This window comes from Mesoplodon densirostris, chromosome 12, assembly GCF_025265405.1.
Source record: "Mesoplodon densirostris isolate mMesDen1 chromosome 12, mMesDen1 primary haplotype, whole genome shotgun sequence".
In the NCBI taxonomy this organism is placed as follows: domain Eukaryota; kingdom Metazoa; phylum Chordata; class Mammalia; order Artiodactyla; family Ziphiidae; genus Mesoplodon; species Mesoplodon densirostris.
Window position 1 is genome coordinate 9430990 of NC_082672.1, and position 21882 is coordinate 9452871.

A 21882-nucleotide genomic window follows, 5' to 3' on the forward strand; every position below is an offset into this window, starting at 1 on the left:
TGTTATACAGTAACATTGGTAGCAGAATGTTGCCACAAATGCTGACTGAATAAAGAAAAGCAGACAGAGGTGGATTGACGATATAAAACACTACAGGGGCAAGGAGGCTGAGAAAGCCCACTGCACTGTGACACTAGGATGACTCTAGTCGTCCCACGACCTGTGGCTCTGGGGACATAATGAGGGGCAGAGCCCAGTCTAATAGGCAGGAGCGTGAGTGGGAGACGGGAAGTGGAGAGAATAAAGATGAACTAACGGAAACAAACCCAATTCAGCTCGTGTCGTTTCAAGGTCAGGTGCGTGCCAGGCCCCGGGTGTACCACGATGACTCAGTTCCCTCCCCGCAGGCCCCCGGGATTCGGGGGCCAGACGGAGCCCCGGCATGACAACCACCGTGGGCCCTGAGGGACACGGCGACGGGCGAGACTCCACAGGGAGGCGGCAGCACCTTCGGGCCGGCAGGTCCTGCTGGCGGGGACACGCAGGCCAGGCCAGGCACCAGGTGGGGGCCCCGGGCCAGCACACACGGCACCAACAAAAGGAACACGGTTCCTTCCCTCGAGGCTCCCAGAGAGAAGGACGCAGAGAGCACCTGGACACACCACTGAGTCGTGAAGACCAGTCTAGGAGGGTTTCTGGAAGGCAGGGGTGGTTCACCGTGCCAAAATCTCTACGGGTGAACAAGCAGCTTTCCTCGGAGGTCGGCTAAAAGGCAGTTAATGGTGGATCAGAGAGAAGCAGAAGCCAGGTGCTGGCGGGAGGCTGGGGGGCGGCTGAAGGTCTGACAACTCCAGCTCTATCGTTCCCTCTGGGGGGCGGAGACGTCACCTCACTACTACTTTCCGACGGCGTCCACAGCACACCCTTCGTGCGAACACCTGACGAGTAAGCGGCAGAGGAAGCCGCCATTCCCAGAAGGCCTAGGCCAGCTCCCCCCGACTGGAGCCCGCGCTGCCTCTACAGGCCCGGCCACACGGAAGCCGTACAGAACGCTGTTAAAAACCCATCGGAAAGCACATTAAGAGAGTCATTAACTTTAACGGGATTTTGGAAATGGAGCAGCTTCAGGGATGCTCCTGGCCAGCCCAGACAGGCTCACGTTTCATCCACAGGCTCCCCCTCCGCACAGCTCGCCAGGAAGGCTATTCCACAACCACACCTGACAGGGCTTCAGTGCCTCTGGGGGAGGGGGCCCCACCTGATCTGCCATCTGTCCGCGGGTCCATGATGACGAACTCGGGCCGCAACTTGCTGATGCGCCGCCCCTTGAGGATGGGCACAAGCCCGCCCAGGTGCTCCAGGTACAGCGTGTAGCAGGGGCCGCCGACCTCGGGGTCGTCCTCTGTGCGCTTCATGGTGCAGTGCAGACGCTCGCTGCCGGTCGACGGGTAGCTGACGAAGTCTCGCATGTTGCTGGGGTCTGGAATTGGGGGCTGGAGGCAGGACACAGAAGGAAGACAGTGTGGGCATCACTGGTACTCTGCACTGGCTGCAGCTCAGGAAGGGTTCACTATGTGCCGTGAAGCAGGGACTCACAGCGCTGGCTGTGTGTCAGAATGCCAGCGGTTAGGACTCGGCGCTTTCACTGCTGGGGCCCGGGTTCAATCCCTGGTCAGGGAACTGAGATCCCACAAGCCGCATGGTATGACCAAAGAAAAAAAAAGCATCTCCTGGGGGCTTTTAAAAAATACCTAAGCCAGGATCCCACCTCAGACAATGAAACTGGAATCTCCAGGGGATAAGCCTGGGCATGTGCATTTTCTAAAAACTCCCCCAAGTGATTTCAATGTGCGGCCAGGGTTGAGAATCACTATTGCAAAACCAAGATTATAAACCAACTAGAAAAAAAGCATCATAACAGGTTCTAAAACTCTGATGTTTTAGAAAAAAAGTAACCAACAAGCCAATCTGATACTTAGAAGCAAAGATAAAAAACAAAAAAAGAGAATACAGAAAAGAACCTAAGGTGCAGAGGTCCAGAGGCTAAGGGGGAAACCCACCCTTGAACGGCAACTGGCAGCTATGTTCCACACACTCCCACCAAGAACAGACTAGTTTCTGGGTTACAACCCGTATAAAGGACAGCTGACAGCGAGTGCTGGCGGGGTCAGCTTCCTCAGCACAGTGGTGAGAAAGCAGGCCCGAGGACTGAACTGGGCTCAATCCTGATCACTCTCCTAACTATCGATGGACCGAGTTACCTGACTGCTAGGAACACGTTTCCCGCTGTCTCAAGTGGGAACAATGGCAGCATCTGCCCGCAAGTCAGGACTGAATGGACGGACTGACCGTCGAGAGGCCACAGCAGTCAGGCTCGGGACACTGCCTTTACCACAAGAAAGCTCACATCCATCACGCAAGGCGAGTCCCCCATGGACACTAACGCTAGGGACAGACAGCACACAGGGATTACCACGGCAGAACTCTGGGGAGCCGCACGACTTCTGTGGTCCTGCTCTGGGCCTCTCGCCCATCTCCCTGACTCCGCCCTCCTCCCGGCGGTCCTTCCGGGGCAGGCAGGCAGGCAGCAGGGTGAAGAAGGAGGAGGCGGAAGGCTTTACCTTGATGGTGGGAATGAAGGCAGTGGAGAGGTAGGAGCAAAGGCGGGGGGGCAGGGTCAGCTTGCTGACGTCCTTGTCCTCTCGTAGAGCGCTGGCAATGGCCTGCTGGCACAGCAGCTGCAGGCTGGACACCCGGTGCTCCACACGTACCACGTACAGGGCCGGTCCTGACGCCATCAGCAGCCGAGAGTCCCGGTGTCCCCAGCAGATGGAGATGATAGGGCGCTGCCGGGAAGGAAAGGGAGACTATGTGTAAACTTTTGCTCTTGTGAAAAGCAAAGAAAGATCACGCTCTCTGTGTCAAGCAAAATAAAATGATCTAACAGATTTTTAGAATGTTGGTTTTAAAAAGCACAATCGAGGATATTAAATCCTACATTATAAAAAGTCGGTATTTTCAGGCTTTCCCTGGTGGTGCAGTGGTTAAGAATCCACCTGCCAATGCAGGGCACACAGGCTCGAGCCCTGATCTGGGAAGATCCCACATGCCGTGGAGCAACTAAGCCCGTGCTCCACAACTACTGAGCCTGCGCTCTAGAACCCGCGAGCCACAACTACTGAGCCCGTGCGCCCAGAGCCCGTGCTCCGCAACAAGAGAAGCCACCACAATGAGAAGCCCGCGCACTGCAACGAAGAGCAGCCCCCGCTTGCCGCAACTAGAGAAAGCCCGCGCGCAGCAACAAAGATCCAACGCAGCCAAAAATAAAATGAATTAATTAAGGAAAAAAAAAGTCAGTATTTTCATTGAAAAGTAGTTAGATCCCCAGGCCGGAGCACAAAGCACCGGAATAGTGTTACCAAGTTCTTTTACATGTATTATTTCATTTAATTTGGTGACATAAAACCTAACTTAGCTCCATATAATGACATCTCTGCCAGGAGATGCAAACAGCCTGGGGTACACAGTAACCCGTATTCCTTACTGAGGCTCTGGCTACCTGGATCCTCATGTAACAGGGGTAGTTTCCAAGGCTTGCAGAGGTAGGGAGGAGGTAGACCAGATGGCCCTTCCCTTTTGTCCCTATAAGGAATGTTTCAGAGTCAGGTCAACATTGGATTTGAGTCACAAGCTCATGACCCAGCGAATAATACAAGTCTCGTACTTTCTCATGAGTAAAAAGGGGGCTGTGAGGATTAAAGGAGATGAAAGAAATCAGAGTGCTTCTGGGACTCATCACAGGCGATAACCCACAGATATTCTATCACTGTTATTCTCAGCCATCCTTGAGCTGACGGGGCAGGAAAGGGGAGAGAGAGGGACACAGTTCCTGTGGCAGCTGCTCTAGGGGTTTGTGGCCATTATTTGCTTTGAAGAGGCAGGCTGGAATCCAAATATGCAAGTTAGAAACTGGTTGCACTGGAAAAAAAAAATCCAAAGCTCAGGGGTGCCATCTAGGAAAGATCAGCCAAGGAAGAAAGAAAGAGGTGGAGGGTTGTGATGGAGAAGCAGCAGAGAATTTGTTCATTCTGATCCAGACAGATGTGGAGTTCTCATTTAATGAAGCCTTGAGGGGTTTCGAAGATCAGAAGTGGGGATACCAGATCTTTTATACAAAACAGGAAGAGAACTTTCACAACACTTTAGTGACAAGCATTAAGATAAAAGAAACACATGAAGACACTTGCTTAAAATAGCCTCCAGGGTCAGCTAATTCTGGCTTCGAATTCAAAACAAAAATGCAAGGCTGAAGATAACTATCTTTCATTTCCATCATGGCGAGGCCGGGCAGCCGATGGGTAGGACCACAGCCGCAGTCCCCTGGAGGAGGATCATAGGGCCTGGAGCTCAGTCTGGGGGCTTCAGAGTACTTCCAAGAAGGGCCTCTTTATAAAAGGATCCCTCACAGCGGGTAGACCCCCACAGAGGAAACTGTTAGGTTAGAGCAAGACATCATCACTGCCGAAGACACGGCAGACGACACATAAAAAATATACGAAGAGGGCTTCCCTGGTGCCACAGTGGTTGAGAGTCCACCTGCCGATGCAGGGGACGCGGGTTCGTGCCCCGGTCCGGGAAGATCCCACATGCCGTGGAGCGGCTGGGCCCGTGAGCCATGGCCGCTGAGCCTGTGCATCCAGAGCCTGTGCTCCGCAACGGGAGAGGCCACAACAGTGAGAGGCCCGCGTACCACCACACATAATATATATATACGAAGAGAGCTTCTTCAATATGACCAACCCCCATAAGTGCAGTTTAGGACAAAGCTCTATTGGTAGCATAATCATGCTTGATCTTAAAGCTGTAAACCGCCCTGCCAACCCCCAAGTCTCCGAAGATAATATTTACAACCTACAGCTCAAATAATGAAGAACCGTTTCCAATTAGCACAATCTGACTTGGTTGGAACTGGCTGCAAAAATACCAGACACTTCTTTCTTCCAATTTTCCATGAGTTTTGAATCCATCTACCTGATGTCCCACTGGTCACAATGCAAGAACACATATATTCATCCTCTCTTCCCCTCCCTCCTCCTGGTTTGCTTTTCATAGTAATTACCTCTGTGTTAACAGCTGATTACATGTTTTGGGAGGGTCTTCCATAAGATTATCATTATGATAAGTATGTTATCTCATAGCTTTGTAAAAAGGAATTAAACCATTTTATAGACTTTCAAGTCTATAAACAGATAAAAATCCTATCTGTTATAATTACTGGTATAATCACTATCCATCTTAACAAAAATTAACAATCAGGTCTTAAAAACTTACTACATTCCAGTAGCGCATTAAGGTATCTTAATAAGCACCCATACTATCTCATTTAATCCTCTCAACTCTGCCACACAGGCATCATTATTCCCAGTGAACATATGTGGAAACTGAGACTAAGAGAGCTACGTAACTCACAGCTGATCAACAGGAGAGCACATTCTCACCCATCCCCCACCCCCACTGCTTATGCTCATCTTACCACAACACGCTGCCTCTCTGTCAATCACAAATACAGTCATGAACCCAGATTCTCCCCACAGTTCTCCCCTTAATCCGCTTGGTCAAGGCTATTTTACTCAGAAACAGACCCAACAACGGATGTGTAGAAAAGGCAAACAGACAAGAGGAGAAACGAGCTGCATAAACCACAAGTGGACAGTGACCGGAATAACTCATTATGGCAGAAAAGAGCCCCCAGGTCACGTGGGCCTGCAGTGCTGCCGGGTGAGCGTGAAGCAGCAGGAGGCGGAGGAAGGGCTGTGCCCTCCACACCCGGCATCGCGACATGAGGAAAACTGAGAATTCTCAGCAAGGAGGAGTGAAGGGACTGAAAACTAGAAGCGGGAACAAAGACCTGGAATGATTGGCCTGGAGAAGGGATGCCCGCAGGGTCTCAAAGGACCTGTTATCTGGAGCAAGGTGACCAGGAAACCCCCTTTTCTAAGAGCAGGACAAGAGCACTACCAGTAGGAATTTATAGTACAGTCTAGTATGGTACAGCATTCACTTACTTGCCCAAGTCAGTGATGATTTATTTATTTCAGCAAAGGGGGAAATCACACTCATTTAATTTATTTTTACAGCATATGCCCCACGTAAGATAATAAAGGAGCAAAATAAATACTGGTGCCTTTGCCATAATAAATCTTAAAGCTGTATTAGAAAAGTAAGGAAAAATTTACAACTAGTGAAAGCTGATGCTCTTGTCTGAAGATTCTGAGGTATCACTGACATGGGGAAATTGACTGTCATAGTTACCACTGAGTCTGAGGCCAGTAAGTAGGGCCATGACCTCTCAGGATCCCTGTAAGTCCCGTAAGCCCGTAGGAAGTCCTACTACCTGGGATCCAATGCACAGCACGGTGATTCCAGTTAACAATACTGTACAGATACTTAGAAGTTACTAAGAGAGAAGATCTTATATGTTCTCACCACAGAAAAGAAATGGTAATTAGGTGACATGAGGGAGCTGAGAGCCGACTTCACGGCAGGAATCACACCGTCACATATACGTATAGCAAATCCAGACGCTGTAGACCTCAAACTTACAAAGTGTCCATATCAAATATATCTTAATAAAACTGGAAATAAATAAATAAGAAAATTAACACACACAACAAAATCCTTTTATACCTTGTTTATACTTTTATAGTTTTTTACACGTCATCTTACTTTTTACAAGTCTCACTTCGTGCTGGTGCTCATCTTCCTGTTCTGTTTACTGGCGATCCAGCCTGCAAAGCCCTCAGTACAAGCATGCTGTTTTCTCAGAAAGGACAGGAATCAAGGTGGTGGTAAACACACGTGCCCGCAGACACAGGGTAGGGGCGTCCTGATTCAGTGGCTCCGGCCCCTGGGACCCGCCGCTGCAGGTAGAACAGGAATCCCCTGCTCACTGCCCCCGGCAGAGCGCGTCCAAGCGCATCTTCCCCAGGCACGTCCCACCCACCAGGATTAGCTACAGCGGAAGAGAACCGTGTCCAACATTCTCTTCCAGCGAACCTGGGAACACGCGAGGGTGCACACAGACGCGACCTCCGCAGATGAATGTTTTTGTTTTTGAACAGCTGCCATCTGCTAGGGAGAAACTCAGTTGTAAATGTGTGGACTTCATGGCTTTCTCAAATTGCACAAAATGACTATTTTTAGAACCGATGGCTAGAACTTAATTTGTGTAGGTATTCGGCACGTAAATCTAAGGCAAAAGGGCAAGACAACGAGCTGCATTTCGGGAAGTATCCATGTGGCGGGAACCTGGTGCTTTGGTGAGTTTGCTGGCCCGATGCCAGGTGTCCCTGGGCCGGAGAGGTACGAGAGGAGCAGCCAATAGACAGTCAGGCTGTCCCTCTCTCTGTGTCAGACGCCAGCCACTTACGAGGAAAGCAGGTTAGTCTGCTCACCCTACTTCCGCTGCCACAGCATCATGGAAGGTTAACGGCCCGTTTCAACCCCTTACGGCACGCGAAGAGACGCTGAATACCTCGCGACCTCATCTCCTGCTGCTACACGATCCGTGCCGTGCATCCGTCCGATCACGTACTCGCCTCCTGAGCTGTCAATCGGTCAGTAAGTAAACCCCTGTCAAATGTGTGTAGTGGGCCAGACACATGCTGGCCGTTTGGGGATTGACACGGAATAAAAGAAGCTCCCTGCCTTCACGGAGCTGATGCTCCGAGGAGGGAGGGGGAGAGAGAAGTGCCTCAGGCTCTGTGACAGGGACGGACTAGCTGATGGTGTCAGCTAGTGAAGAATGCTACGAGGTAACAACAGTAGGATACGGGGGGCTAGAGACAGAACAACTGGATCGTGTCAGACAGGGGAGCAGAGAAAGCTTCCGTGCAGGAAGTTTCAGCAGAGGCCCGACTGAGATGAGCGAGTTGGTGATGCTTGTGGCCGGACTTGAAAGCTTCCTCACCACACCACCGTTTCTGTGTGCAGCAGTGCGCTGCGTGAAGTCCTCGAAAAATTTAAAAGGGAATAAAAAGCAGGGTGTCCTTTCCATGTTAAAGATAAGCTATTCAAGCAGGATTAGAGTCAAGAGACAACAAAAGGGTCAAACCAGCCACACTGGCCCAAGAGAGAGAAAAAGAGGCCATCCGGGAACGCAGCTGCTGGCTGATGGAGCCCCGGGATGAGGAGTGAGACCCCGGGAATGTCAGAGGGGTCTCCTGTCTCCCAATAGCTTTCCCTTCTTTCTGAGCTCCCCTAGGAAGAAGGTGGGGATCTCTGTCTTAGAGGAAATGCACTTCAAATGTTTCACAGCCCCTGGTAGAAGGGGGTGTTTAATGTTTGTACAGGCGAGTACACAGGAGGAAAGCCTTCCAGCAGAATTCACTTTTAAACAGACCAAGGTGGTGACTGTTCACCGTAAAACTGTGTTGGCTGGAGCCGTGGACAATTTTGAATATTAAGTTACAATGATCTGGCCACCAACTAAGCTGCAGTAATAAAAGCTAGCTCAGGATTCAGTCGCCCAAATCTCCGGTTTGGAAGAACATGCCGTTCTTGTATTTTATAAGCAAACAGCCCAGAAGGGACTTTCTCAGCTCCTTACAGCAAACAATGGAAAAAGCACACCTATGGCAGCTTTGAGAGAACAGGTACAATTAATTCTCAACAAAAAAAAGGCAAATATAGTTTTGCTAACGAATTCTCCTTCAAGAGCACGGAAGTCTATGACCGTAAATGCGCTCTCTCACTTGATTTTTCGGTTCTCACACCTACCATCTTCCTCTTTTAATTTTTTACCCAAATATCTTACATCAACACCTGAACCTTACAGAATATAAGGCAACTCCACCAACTTGCCTTTAATGCAAAAAAAGTTCATAAAGCTAAAACACACACACAAACCAACCAACCCACCCCAAAAACCCAACCCTCCAACCAACTAAAAAACACAAAGACCTGAATTACTGAAGCCTGTGAACTTCAGTCAGTGGTGCTAACCCTCAAAATCTGTGGTCAGAGGATCAGATATGCAATTACATGTAGACGGTTACAGATAGTACCTAGTGTGATCGACTCTAGACTTTTAAATTACGACAGGAAGGAAAAGAAAATAAATTACAGTGCATTTCCTTCTAGGAGCTTCGGCCACAGGCATTGCTGTTATGAGTAACTCAGGAGAATCAGTTTTAAAGTGAGGCTGCCGCAAGTTCGTGCTGGGCAACGGCTTTGTACGCGATAACCTACAATCTCATTAACCTGGAAATAAATTATCCAATCTGAACTGCATTTAGTTCTTTTTATAAACAGCCCAATAAATTGCCTAACTTCCTTCCTGCTATAAAAATGTTCCTGCCTTTGGACAACTTGAATAGCATAGTACAGACAACATGTGATTCTAGAATCATCACAGACAACAGTTAAGTTGGTGCTACATATAATCAGTATTGTACTTGTTTTTAATAGCATCATTATTTAACTTTATATTATTGAGGCGATTTTTCCAATGGTTAAAACAGACCCTCAAGTGAAAAAAGAGTCAACAATTTATTAAAATGCTGAGACACTGTGTGAATATCTTTCTCCAAAGGAAGGTGAGCCAAGCCCCTCTCTTATCCCTGAGCCTCAAATGGTTTAAATTCAGGACCTATGTTAATTTCATGGGATAGTTGATGAGAACTTTTGCAATGGTAAGGCCCTCGAGCTTCTACTACATTCTAAGCACAGTGAAGGTCAGAAAAATGAACAAACCGTGGTCTTTGACTTTAAGAAAATAAGGCAAATAAATAGAAAAGTGTAATACATGCCAGAGGTATTAAGCACTGCCCTGGCAGTAGGGTAACAATTACTGTGAAAACAAGGTCATCTCTCCTTCAATCCCAACTCCATAGGGACTCCAGTATCTGCGTTCATTTTGCCACACACCGTGGCCTCATGCTAATGGCCCCAACCCTGCTCCACTTTAGCTCTTCCTGGGCTCGCCTCATCACCTAGAACTACTTCACTTCTAAAACAGGAATCTGCACTTCCTATCCAAGCACAGCTCCCCATCCTGTGTTTATCACTCCTTCCTGAACATGCCTTACTACGACTTTATATTACCTGCCAGTCTCAGGTCACAGAGCAGATGCGACCCACCAAGGTTCCCTGGCTGCCCATTCCTCTACCATCCTTCGCAGTTCCCTGAATTCCTCCCAGTTTTGGTCTCTCTGCTACACGAATCTCTCCAATTCCTCATTTCAGGCAGCCTGTACCACTTCTGCCTCTCGGGGTTGCAGAGGCGCCTGGGCAACGATGACTCTCACTTTAAAACCACACTGTCCTGCTCTGGCCAGGGCTTGATTTCAGCTTGTTACCTTGAAGGGCTCCCACATCATGGTCTACGGACTAGCACTCAGAGCTTTGAGCTCAGGGCCAGCTGCATAGGAGCCCCTCAAAATATGTTTGCTGGGTGCTTGAACAAATGAACAAACAAATACGCTTATCTGCCCACAGAAGATATTACACTGTCAAAAGGTACATTTAAATCCTATAACAACTCAGCAACAAAAAAACCTAGCAATCCAATTAGGAAATGGGCAAGGGTCTCGAATGGACCTTTTTCCAAGGAAGATATACAAATGGCCAACAGGTACAGGAAAAGATGCTCAACATAACTAATCTTCAGGGATATACAAATCAAAACCACAATGAGATAACACCTCATACCCATTTGGACGGCTATCATCAAAAAACCAGAAAATAACAAGTGCTGGCGAGGACGTGGAGAAGCTGGAATCTTTGTGCACTGCTGGTGTGAACGTAAGATGGTGCAGCCACCATGAAACAGTATGGCAGCTCTTCAAAAAGTCAGACACAGAATTACCATATAACCTAGCAATTCGACTTCTGGGCATTTATCCAAAAGAACTGAAAGCAGCAACTCAAAGAGATATTTGTATATCCCTGTTCGCAGCAGCATTATTCATAACAGCCAAAAGCTGGAAGGAAACCAAACATCCATTGATGGATGAATGGATAAACAAGATGTAGTGTACACATACAATGGCATATTATTCAGCCTTAAAAAGGAATGAAATTCTGACACAGGCTACGATGTGGATGAACCTCGAGGACATTATGCTAAGGGAAGTCAGCCAGACACAAAGAGACAAACACTGTATGGTTCCACTTATATGAGGTACGTAGAACAGTCAAATTCATAGAAACAAGAAGGTATAGACAGTTTCGGTTTTGCAAGATGAAAAAATTCTGGAGATTGGTTACAAAATAATGTAATACACTTAAAAATGGTTAAGACAGTAAATTTTATGTTATGTGTATTTTACTACAATTAAAAAAACATTCATTGGGGCTTCCCTGGTGGCGCAGTGGTTGAGAGTACGCCTGCCGATGCAGGGGACACAGGTTTGTGCCCCGGTCCGGGAGGATCCCACATGCCGCGGAGCGGCTGGGCCCGTGAGCCATGGCCGCTGAGCCTGCGCGTCCGGAGCCTGTGCTCCACAACGGGAGAGGCCACAACAGGGAGAGGCCCACGTACCGCAAAAAAAAAGATACATTTAAATAATTAATGCCTGCACCTAATTACAAATTTCTCCAATTCTGGTATACCTGTCTCTCTGATGAGCTGGGTAAGGTTAGGACATAAGTCCCTAGTTTATTATCACCCCCATCAACCGTCAACTCACTCTCAGACTCCACTCCACTCCACTCCACTGTAGTGGAATTCTGCCTCCACCATAACTGATCCAGACCAGAAATGAGGCGGTCTAATACTTTCTGGGAAATAAAAACAAGTAGAAAGGGGCCCACATGTGCACATTTTCTTAAACACCTTTAAGCTTTTTTACTTTCTGTTTAACAATAATTTAGTTTAACTGTAGAAGTACATTACTGGCATAACAAACAAAATCAGAGTAAATAAATGTAAATTCAGCATTTACTTCTCTGCAAGTTTCTGATTTTTACTTCAGAATGATGATAAACACCAGCTCACTCTGCTCACTCACTGTGCACTCGTTTGGGAATGGAAATGGGTGTATTTTGGTTAACAGGCAAAAACTTCTTTTTCCCTCTTACTTCTTCTGGTCTATACCCCATAATTTAATTCAGGTCAACAAAAGATTAAAATCTGTCAAAGGTAACCACAGTGAGTAGAATCAGCTCACGAGCATTTAACGGAGGCTGGGTGCAAACTAACACACCAGAGGCACAGTCGGCTGTCTGGCACACATCCTCACCTGCACAGGCGTGTCCAGTGTAAAGATGTGCTCCCCGCGAACATTGTAGAACTTGACCATGGCACCCTTCAGAAGAGGGCCGTTGGGAAGGTCGCTGAGCTGGGTCGGGCGCTCCATGCCAGCGACTGCCAGGAGGTCTCCCTGCGTGCACCACTGGGCCACCACCTCTGAAATCAGAAAGAGGAAAATGGTCAGCACGAGGGTGGGACCCTTGCTTTCCTGCAAAGATGCTCTGGCTTGGTCAGAGTCTGAATTCATGACTGAACTATTTTTCCTTGAAAGATAACAGAGTGTGCACCCCAAGATATGTCACATTGGCATGAGAATTACGTAGAGCTGAAGGCAATGGAGAAGAAGCAGATAGAAGAAAAGCTCTCTCCCTTCCCCCTACTTGCCTAAAAGCAGGACATAAATCTGTGAAGGTGTCTACCTGTCCCCCACCAGGAAGGACAGAAATGAACCACTGGTGACAACTCTAGACCATTATCAACACCAGGGGAATCTGCATAACAGACTTTACTAACTGGCCTTTATCCTCCGTTAGCTCCCCCATATATTTACCTTCCCACAATTTGCTGTCCTAGAAACTTCAAGTCTTCTCCTTGTCTTGTCACTTCTCCAAAAAATGTACTGTTCTTTTGTTAACATGCTATCTAAACCCTTTGAGCTACTCATCTCTGTGCTTCCACAGGTAAACACAGTGCACGTGTTGTTAAACTTCTGTGTGTTTTTCTCTGGTCAATCAGTTTTTTGTCAGTCTAACTTACAGGGCCTGGTCTGAGAGCCTAAGATGGGTAGAGGGGAAATAGCCTTTTCCCCTGCTCCCCGCTACATCCTCAAGAAAGAGGAAAGTCACAATAAAGGGTAAAAACCCCAAATGAGGTGAACTAGTTTACAGTTCACTGTGTGAAAAACAGAATTCCCCGAAGTTGGGATACTCAGCAGATTTTTCTTCAAGGCAGAACTTCCTCAGCAAACATCAGCAAGGCAAAATCCCCCCAACCCCACGAATCTGCAATGAAAATGGAGTTGACGGGGGTGGCAAAGAGGGCTGGCCATGGAGACCACGAGGGGCCCAGCACTGTGAGTTCTTGTGCACATGACACAGATTACAGTGTTGGTGACAAGCTGGGGAATACCAGGAGTCACCTTTCTTCACTTGCAAAGTTCTCTGATGATGTTTCTTCAAGACAGTAAAAAGGAAATACTAGACCCTTTTGGTCTACAGATCTTCCTTGGCTTACAACAGGGTTACGTCTGGATAAACCCATTGTAAATTGGAAATGCATTTAATACACCTAACCTTCCGGACATCATAGCTTAGCCTCACCCACCTTAAACGTGCTCAGAATGCCTACATTAGCCTACAGTTGGGCAAAACCATCTAACACAAAGCCTATTTTATAATAAGTGTTGAATATCTCACATAATTCACTGAATACTGTACCGAAAGTGAAAAACAACGTGTCCAGGTACAGAGTGGTTTTTTTTTTTTTTTTTTTTTTTTTTGCGGTACGCGGGCCTCTCACTGTTGTGGCCTCTCCCATTGCGGAGCACAGGCTCTTGAAGCGCAAGCTCAGCGGCCATGGCTCACACGCCCAGCCGCTCCGCAGCATGTGGGATCCTCCCAGACCGGGGAACGAACCCGTGTCCCCTGCATCGGCAGGCGGACTCTCAACCACTGCGCCACGAGGGAAGCCCCTACAGAGTGGTTTTAAGTGTATCGGTTTTTGACCCTCGTGATCGCGGGGCTGCCTGGGAGCTGCGCTCGCTGCCGCTGCCCAGCATCACGAGAGAGGATGGGATTGCATATCACTAGCCTGGGAAAAGATCCAAATTCAAAATTCAAAATACGGTTTCTACCAAACGCATATCGCTTTTGCACCGTCATAAAGTTGAAAAACCCCAGGTTGAACCACAGTAAGTCAGGGACCGTTTGCACCTTGCGAGTCAAAGGACCGACGTGTCCGTGATGGGACAGGTTACCGTAGATGGAAGAAGCTGCGGCAAGCCATCTTTGACAGCACCTGGCGACCTCTTCCCAATATTTACTAACATATCCCATAAAGTGGTGGACAAAAATAAATAAATTTTCAAAAAACGACTGCTGTCCATACCACACGTAAGACTGAAATATTCTGAAACCAAGACAGGAGAAACTGCCTACATGCAGCACCTACTGGATGACACCAATTTACTGAAACGTCACCTAACTTTCTGAAATTGGGAAGACAGTGCAAAAGCATCTCGCGTCATGAGGGCATAAATGATTGAAAACATTTTGAGATTGGACTGAGATTGCTAGTTAGGTCATCACAAGAATGCTAAATTTGCCTGTATTTTTAGGATAAAACTCAAGTCAAGAGCTTTCACATTTGGGAGGGGTACTTTGGGTCGCCTCCCCAAGTCACCTCACCTTCATGTTCCCAATCCTCTCAAGCCCATTGTGGGAATGTGTTAGAAGGGTTGCTCCAATATAATTTAGTTTGATAGAGAACAAAAGAATACATCCAAGGAATAAAAAATAAAGTTTCCATAGGCAGTTTCCAAGATGGTGAAAAATTTGAAAAACTCACCCTACAAAGAATACAAAGGAACTGAGTGGTAATTATGATATTTTCAGTCCCGATCAGACACTTGGTAGAGAACGAAGTTCAGGACGGCAGAACTAGAGGCAGGTACTGATGCAACTAATAAACATGGTTATGAGGTTTAAAAACAGAATTTTAGAAGAACAAAAGTAGAGCCTGGATCACTAAATATATGAGAGAATTTATGATGACTACCTTTTTGTTTTAGCTCCATGAAAGACAGAAAATTCAGAAAAGAATTTACAGAAAAGTCCAAGGAATTTAAGTTCATCATCATCGTAAAAAGAAAATTACTCAGCTCCTAACGGGTCCATTTGTGATAATAAAGGAGGACGTCTACATGTCCCTCCGGAATTTATAGGCTAAATAATTCCTTACAATTATAGTTTTGAAACAGCAAATGGGACACTTAAAAGAGGGAGTTTAACTTGTTTCCAAGAATATCCAATAGTTCTGAAACAGAATTAAGTGCTTGTGGGGTGTGCAGGCAGGTACGATGCATTCCCGCCAATCAACAGTTAAGTATGTGGACTTGATTCTACGTATCCCAGGCATTCCTGAACAATTCAGACAAGAAGCAACATGGCCAGGGCTCTGGTCTGATGGCCAGTTTCGAAGGACAGCATCAAGCTGAACTGAAGGTTCCGGTTTGCCTCCCCACCGCCGCGCCCCGCAATGGCTCCCATTCAGATTATAGCAGGTCCCTTAACCTCGAGGACCAGAAGTAGCCCTGGAATTTCTAAACTGCACCATTCAACCCTGAAGAGACAGAACTGTTTTTTCCAAAGAACTCATCAGAGGCACACAATTCAGAGCCCTGCGAATGCTTACGGACGCCTATCTTCCCCCGCAATTCCTTAACGTCCCTCGGGAAGGCATCAGCCCCTGACTGCTGACCTTCACACCTAGGCCTCGGCTGTCGTGTGTCACCTGCTGCCGCCCAACACCCGCAGTGCCGGCTGGAGGCAAGCGGCCCACACCCGAGAGGATCACTCCTGCCGTGAGGCGAGAAGCGCAGGTGAAGACGAAGGGGACTGTCAGGAATCCCTCCTCAAGGTGAGACTAGAAAGGAATCGACTTGTCAGCTAAGCAGAGGAGTGAACAGACTCCATTAAGCCCAGAAGAGGCCACTGCAGAGGCCGGGGGTCAACAGGCCTGGCTGTGACGCCCAGCTCGGAAGGCTGGCCGCTTGGGCTGATCCGTACCTTTCAGCCCCGACTGGATGACAGTAGGAGACAAGTCGTCATAGCTGTTCATCAAGCTGATGTCTCCTGAGGTGAAGCTGACGGTGAGCAGCGGCTTGATGTTCTGTACTGGGGTGGGATACGCCGCCGGACCATCTGCAGGGACAGAAGCGCCGAGTGAAAACGAGGCAACGAGCACGTGACCAGAATCCAGGCCCGCGTGCTGCAATCCTGCGGGGGGGCCTCGAAACTACCCCACAGTGCAGATCAGACTCTGGGCTGGGACATTACCAAGTGAGGCAACGCTGCACAGCACTCAGGAACTACACGGAGCCCCCTGGAATGAGAGGCGCTGGGGACCGCAGCCCCGAGGGCACCGAGCAGGGCTCCCTGGGCTCTGCATGCCGTGCTGAGGGCGTGCGTGCAGAGTTTATTAACCTCTGTGGTGACGGCTTTACATGTTTCTGATGATGTGCAAACATAAATTATTTTAATGTCACGTAACGTATAAGGATGGTGGGAAGAGGGATGAAAACATTTTCTTAATCCTGGTCCAAGGTACAGAGAAAAGCTGCCTTTCAACACTGAACACACTTTCACTGAACATTATAGGAAGTGAGCAGCCACCATGAGCTCTCTGCTTTTACCGGAAGAGACCCAAGGTCGGATGTGGCCCATACCCAGTGCACAGCCAGCAGAAAGGAACTCTGCTTTGTGCGTGCGAGGAGACTGTGCATTAAGGAAGGAGCCGTGAGGGATGATGCTCTGTTTTCTCCCGCCCAGGGCGGGCCAGCCTGACGTCTGCTAGCTCACCGTGCTCAGCCCTGCCTGTGGAGGATCCCCAGTTATGACTCTCCTTTGCTTCACTTTGAAGATGCTGCAGGTACCCACCTCTGTGCTCACATTCCCTAGGCCACCAAGAAACACCCTGCTCTATCTGAAAGGCAAATCCCAGCCATCCTCCAAAGTGGCCCTCTGCTTCCGAAGAGGGTGACAGGTTAGGGTAGTGGCCAGGAACCGCGTTCTGCTCTTAGACTTACTCTGGACTTGCTTTATCAACTTGGTCTCTGGATCTTGTTTCTTCCCCTAATAAATGTGGATAAGCAAATATGCATTCAATCTAGCAAAGTTCTGTTTTAAAAGGATGCTGAGTCCAATGCTGAAAGACATTGGCTTCATCACCACGAGGTGGAGGAAGGATGAGCACTTCGCTCAAGGCTGGGGCCCCACGAGGTGATGGATTTCCAGGAGTGAAGAACGCTCTCCCGCCCGAGACCCACCAATCCTGAAACACTACCGCCAATCTACACTTTTTTCACAGGGTCTGAAACAATCTTTCATTACCGGTCTGAACACTGCCTTCTCCCTAACTGCATGAATGGCTATGTATATGTGTACGTCTCTGGGAAGCATGACACTTTATCACGTCTGGGACAAGAGGGAGAAGACTCCGAGTACCAGTGAGGGCAGATGCTGATGGGGGAGAAAGTTAAAAATACTCTCCCTGGACCAGCCCTTCACAGGCTGAGCATGCCCACAGTCACAGGGAAGGGTAGAAACTGTCCAGCGGGTGCCTTTAGCCCATTAAGGGCACTCAGCCAGCAGTGTGAGCACAGCTGCCCGGAAGTCCCGCGGCAGGTGACCACGGGAGTCTTTTCCTTCCACTATTCATAACATATTCTCCTTTTAAAAAAAGAGTTTGGAGCAGGGGATGGGACACTGGGGAAGAGCCAGAGCCCTGAGTGGGCCAGCGCTGAGGGCTGACATCGGTGATGGCCAGCGTCGACACCAAAGGCTTCTGCTTTGGGGGCTAAGACACACTGCAAGGGGTGAAGGAAGCTGGAACCTGGAATTATCCCCACCAAGGGTCTGAAACAATCTTTCATTACTGGTCCAAATGTTAAAAAACTCCGACGTCATCTACTCTAATCTAACGTCACTGTGAGGCTTGGGGGCGGGGGGTGAGCGCGGCAGGTTCACCTGAACTGAGGAAGCGCAGACCTTCTGCCTGAAATAAAAAAGACAGGGGCATGGATACCAGCCCAGTGTACTGGCCTTCACTACGGGCAGAGCTAATCCTTTCCCCACACAACTAAAGCTAGGGGCTTTAATAACGTTAGGGATTTGAAACACCACAGATTAGGGTATAAGAACAGCACAGCATTTTTCATCTTCAGCTCTCTCTCACTAAGCAGCTAAGTCCCACGACACCCCAGGGACAGGGAAACGGCCATAAGTCTTGTTTTATATCCAGAAAAACCTAAGCCAATGGAGCTTCATCAACCTGACCAGTGATTCTGCAAAAAGGGATGGCAGAGAGAAGACGGTCCAACCAAGAACAGAGATTAGGGCAGTTCTGCCTTGCAGTTCCATTGAGAACCCTGCCCAGTAGGTTAGGGAGCCGTGCGCACGGCGGGCCTGTTCCTTCCCCTGCGGATGGGTTCATTCTCCTTCCACACTCTTGTCCCCACAGAGCCCGCGAGCTACCTTGGGGCGGGGAGTAGTCATCTGAGTCGGTGTCACTCTCACTGCTGTCCTCCACTAGGAAGGCGGGGTAGTTCCAAGACATGCTGAGGATGCCGTCTGACTCGTGCAGGAGGACGTGGGCCAGCATCCTGCCATGGCAGTCCATGACGATCACCTGCCCGTCAGCCGTGCCAAACAGCACCTGCAACCAAGGACCAGGACTCGTGATGGACGGGGAGAAAGGTCTGTGGTTTCTGGCAAACCTCACCACCTTGACTTGTCCACCAGGACTAAAGAAAGAGACCAGGTAAGCAACCGAGGACATACACAAAGCAGGAAGTGGCAGAAACTTAGCTGGCTATTACTGGAAGAATTTTAGTCCTCTATTAGTGAAATGTGACTAATGCGATAAGAAATATACTCATTATGTTATGTGGATGTTTTCAAACACCAGCAAAAGCACTGTTTCACCTTTTGTGGGTTGTTTTTCTTTGTTTTGTTTTTATGGTTGAAGGAGGAGGGCTAAGAAGAGAATCATATTCTCTTATGTTTCTTAAAAAAAAAAAGCAGCAGCAGAGTTTCATTGTTAAAAATCTCTTCAAGAAAACCTTTCAGTGTATGTAAGCATGTTTGTCTCCGGTTCTATTTCACTGAGACTAATAATGGTGCTGATGTATTTAAGTAACAATGTTATAGTGAATTCGTGGTATTAATACATTCATTACGTGCTTACTTTGGGCTAAGCACTGTTCTGACCAGTTTACCTCATTGACTGTCAAAACAATCCTGGGAGGTAAGTGCCAGCCCTGCTGGCATGGAGCTGAGACAGGCCCGACGTCTTGTGGGCTGAGGGCCCCACCTAGGGCCCCCCCCCGCCCCGTCACCCGGCCTGCAGGCAGACACATGGCCAGGGCTAAAGCACAAGCAGGCCGAGGGAGACTGCACGGTGGTGGACGCCCTCCATCAGAGCGGCAGAGGAGCTGCTCGTGGCTGCTCAAAAGCCCCCCCGACGGGGGTCATCCCACTGGATGACCCCGAGGGGACCCTTGGGGCCTGGGAAGCAGGACCTCCCTGAGGAGTACACCTGTTATCTCCTGCTCTGTGTGCTAGGCTCTGCAGTTTCTGTGTCTGCCGGCATTGACATCTTTGTATCTTTTTTGTCTAATGACATCTGTCTGTCCACCAACAACTCATGGGGAGAACCATACCAGGATCTACACAATGGGAAAGTTATTTAAGACTTCCAGGTCCATACTTCTTTTTGCTTTTTAGATTTTGACACTGAGCTCCTTGAGGGCCAAGACCGTCCACAGCTGTACCCCTGGCACCTAACAGAGCTTTAGGTACAGTGGGCACTCAATAAGTATTTACGGTTACATGAGTGAATTAAAGTCAGTGACAATCAAAAGGCAATTATCCTGATGATTACGAGAGATTAATTGCAAGGGAAGATGTATTTCATTTCAGCAGTAATATGCTCACAGAATTTAGAGCTGTTTTAGATAAACCAATTGTCCATCAAATATTCATTTGGGGCTCCCCTGGTGGCGCAGTGGTTGAGAGTCCGCCTGCCAATGCAGGGGACACGGGTTCGTGCCCCAGTCTGGGAAGATCCCACATGCCACGGAGCGGCTGGGCCCATGAGCCATGGCCGCTGGGCCTGCGCGTCCGGAGCCTGTGCTCCTCAACGGGAGAGGCCATAACGGTGAGAGGCCTGTGTACCTCAAAAAAAAAAAAAAATCCTTTAAACACGATCTACATTTTTAATGATTGTAAACTTAAATAAAAAAGAAGCTAAAACAGTTTTCCCCCAAGGCCAGTGATGAATCATCATCGAACGCTGCTTAAAGGAAAAAACAGATAAGACATAATAGGAACACAGTAAAAATCATTTTAGAAAAAGCTGAATTCTTGGCTGCCAACAGAGAAAATAAACAGTATCCACCAGCATGTCCACAAAGACCTCATGCGACACGGGCTGAGAGAGGCAGACACTGGAGCGGTGGGTCAGAGCCACTGAAGCCCTGGCAGAGGCAGACGCTGAATATGCTTCCTGAGCAGTCTGCAGTGAAGATAAATATGGAACGTGACCTCCTGTAACTTCAACTGAAATGTACAATTTACATATTTCAGAAGAAGAAGACGTGTGGGAACCCCACTGTAAGGCAACATCCCAGGACGCAGGCTTTCCTCTCCCCTTTCCGCATCCTCACCCGTTCGTTCAAGCACGTCTGAAGTGCAGCCCTGTACCACGGTGTACGTGAAGGGGTTATTTCATCACCTGTGACTCTGGTTCTCCTAGACGTAGCTCGTTAGCAGGCAAGAGCAAACAATTATTCTTCTCAAGTGCCAGGATTACAACGTATCAACCCCACACAAGTTCCCAGACCCCTCCTGTTATGGCTCCCACAGTCTCCACTGGCACCATCACCACTATCCTCATATCTTACCGTGTGATTATTTGATTGGTCTGACTCCCATGCTAGACTGTAAGCTTCTGAGGACATGGACTAGGTCTGCTCTGATCGCTGCAACCTCCTCAGGGCCTGTCATATCAGATGACACATGGCAGGGTTTGTGAAGGGAAGGAGGAAATGAAGCATCTTTTGAGTAACACTCACATTTTTCCATTTTGGAGAAGAACAGACACCATCTAATTCCTGAATAAAGGCCTGGTGGCTTAATGAGTTTTCAGTGTTCAACATCACAGTAAAGCAAAAGAGGACAAAGAAAACCAGCCTCCAAATCCCCCATCATTAATCGACTCCGACTACATCTCTCTTGAGAGATAATGCACTGTTAAGAGCAGAGAGAAGGAAAAAGGCAACCCTAACAGTCGGGTTGTCAAGCAGTGACGGAGGAAGTTACTCTGTTTTGGAACAAGTGTGTCAGATAACTGAAGAACACTGATATGACATAAAATCAGATTTTCAAAAATCTCCTCTATTACAAGTTCTTTTCATGCTTATTCATTTCCAGTAAGATAAAGCTTCTATGAGCCAAGGACTTCAAGGGAACAAGACGGAAAAGTCTAATACTAATAAATACACACACTGGCAAACGCATCCATCTCTGCAGCTTCCACCCCCTGATTCTGGTGCTCTGGACGGAACGGTGCCGGCTCCTCTTTCCCAGGCTCTGTCTCCTCTTTTAGGCTTGGCCCCAGACCTCCTCCCCTTTCTAGGAGGCCAGAGTCACATCCACAGCCTCAAGGACCCCATTCAGGGCTGGCTTCCTGCCCAGGCCATTCCCCTAAGCTCCAGACTCACAGGTCCAACTGCCTGCCCGCCGCCTACCCCTGGATGTGTCAAAGGCCAGGCCCTTCGGAATCAACATGTCCCAGATGAGATTCATAACCTCACCCATCCCCTGACCCACACACACAGCAGGTCCTCTGCCAGCAAAGACTGTGGCTTTATCTCCAGTGTCCAGTACGGTGTCTGATACGTTACAGGTGCT

At 48.4% G+C, this 21882-nt stretch overlaps 1 protein-coding gene across 3 annotated transcripts in view; it reads right to left on the minus strand.

Annotated features, from left to right (window-relative positions):
• TULP4 (TUB like protein 4) overlaps positions 1-21882 on the minus strand; it is a 238622-nt gene that overhangs the window by 22726 nt on the left and 194014 nt on the right. For all 3 annotated transcript variants that reach the window (XM_060115417.1, XM_060115418.1, XM_060115419.1), the window contains 5 exons: positions 18445-18625; positions 15979-16113; positions 12183-12349; positions 2562-2786; positions 1199-1433 (listed from right to left, as the gene is read on the minus strand). In XM_060115417.1, the coding sequence (XP_059971400.1) occupies positions 1199-1433; positions 2562-2786; positions 12183-12349; positions 15979-16113; positions 18445-18625 (943 nt within the window). The remainder of the gene's footprint in view (positions 1-1198; positions 1434-2561; positions 2787-12182; positions 12350-15978; positions 16114-18444; positions 18626-21882) is intronic.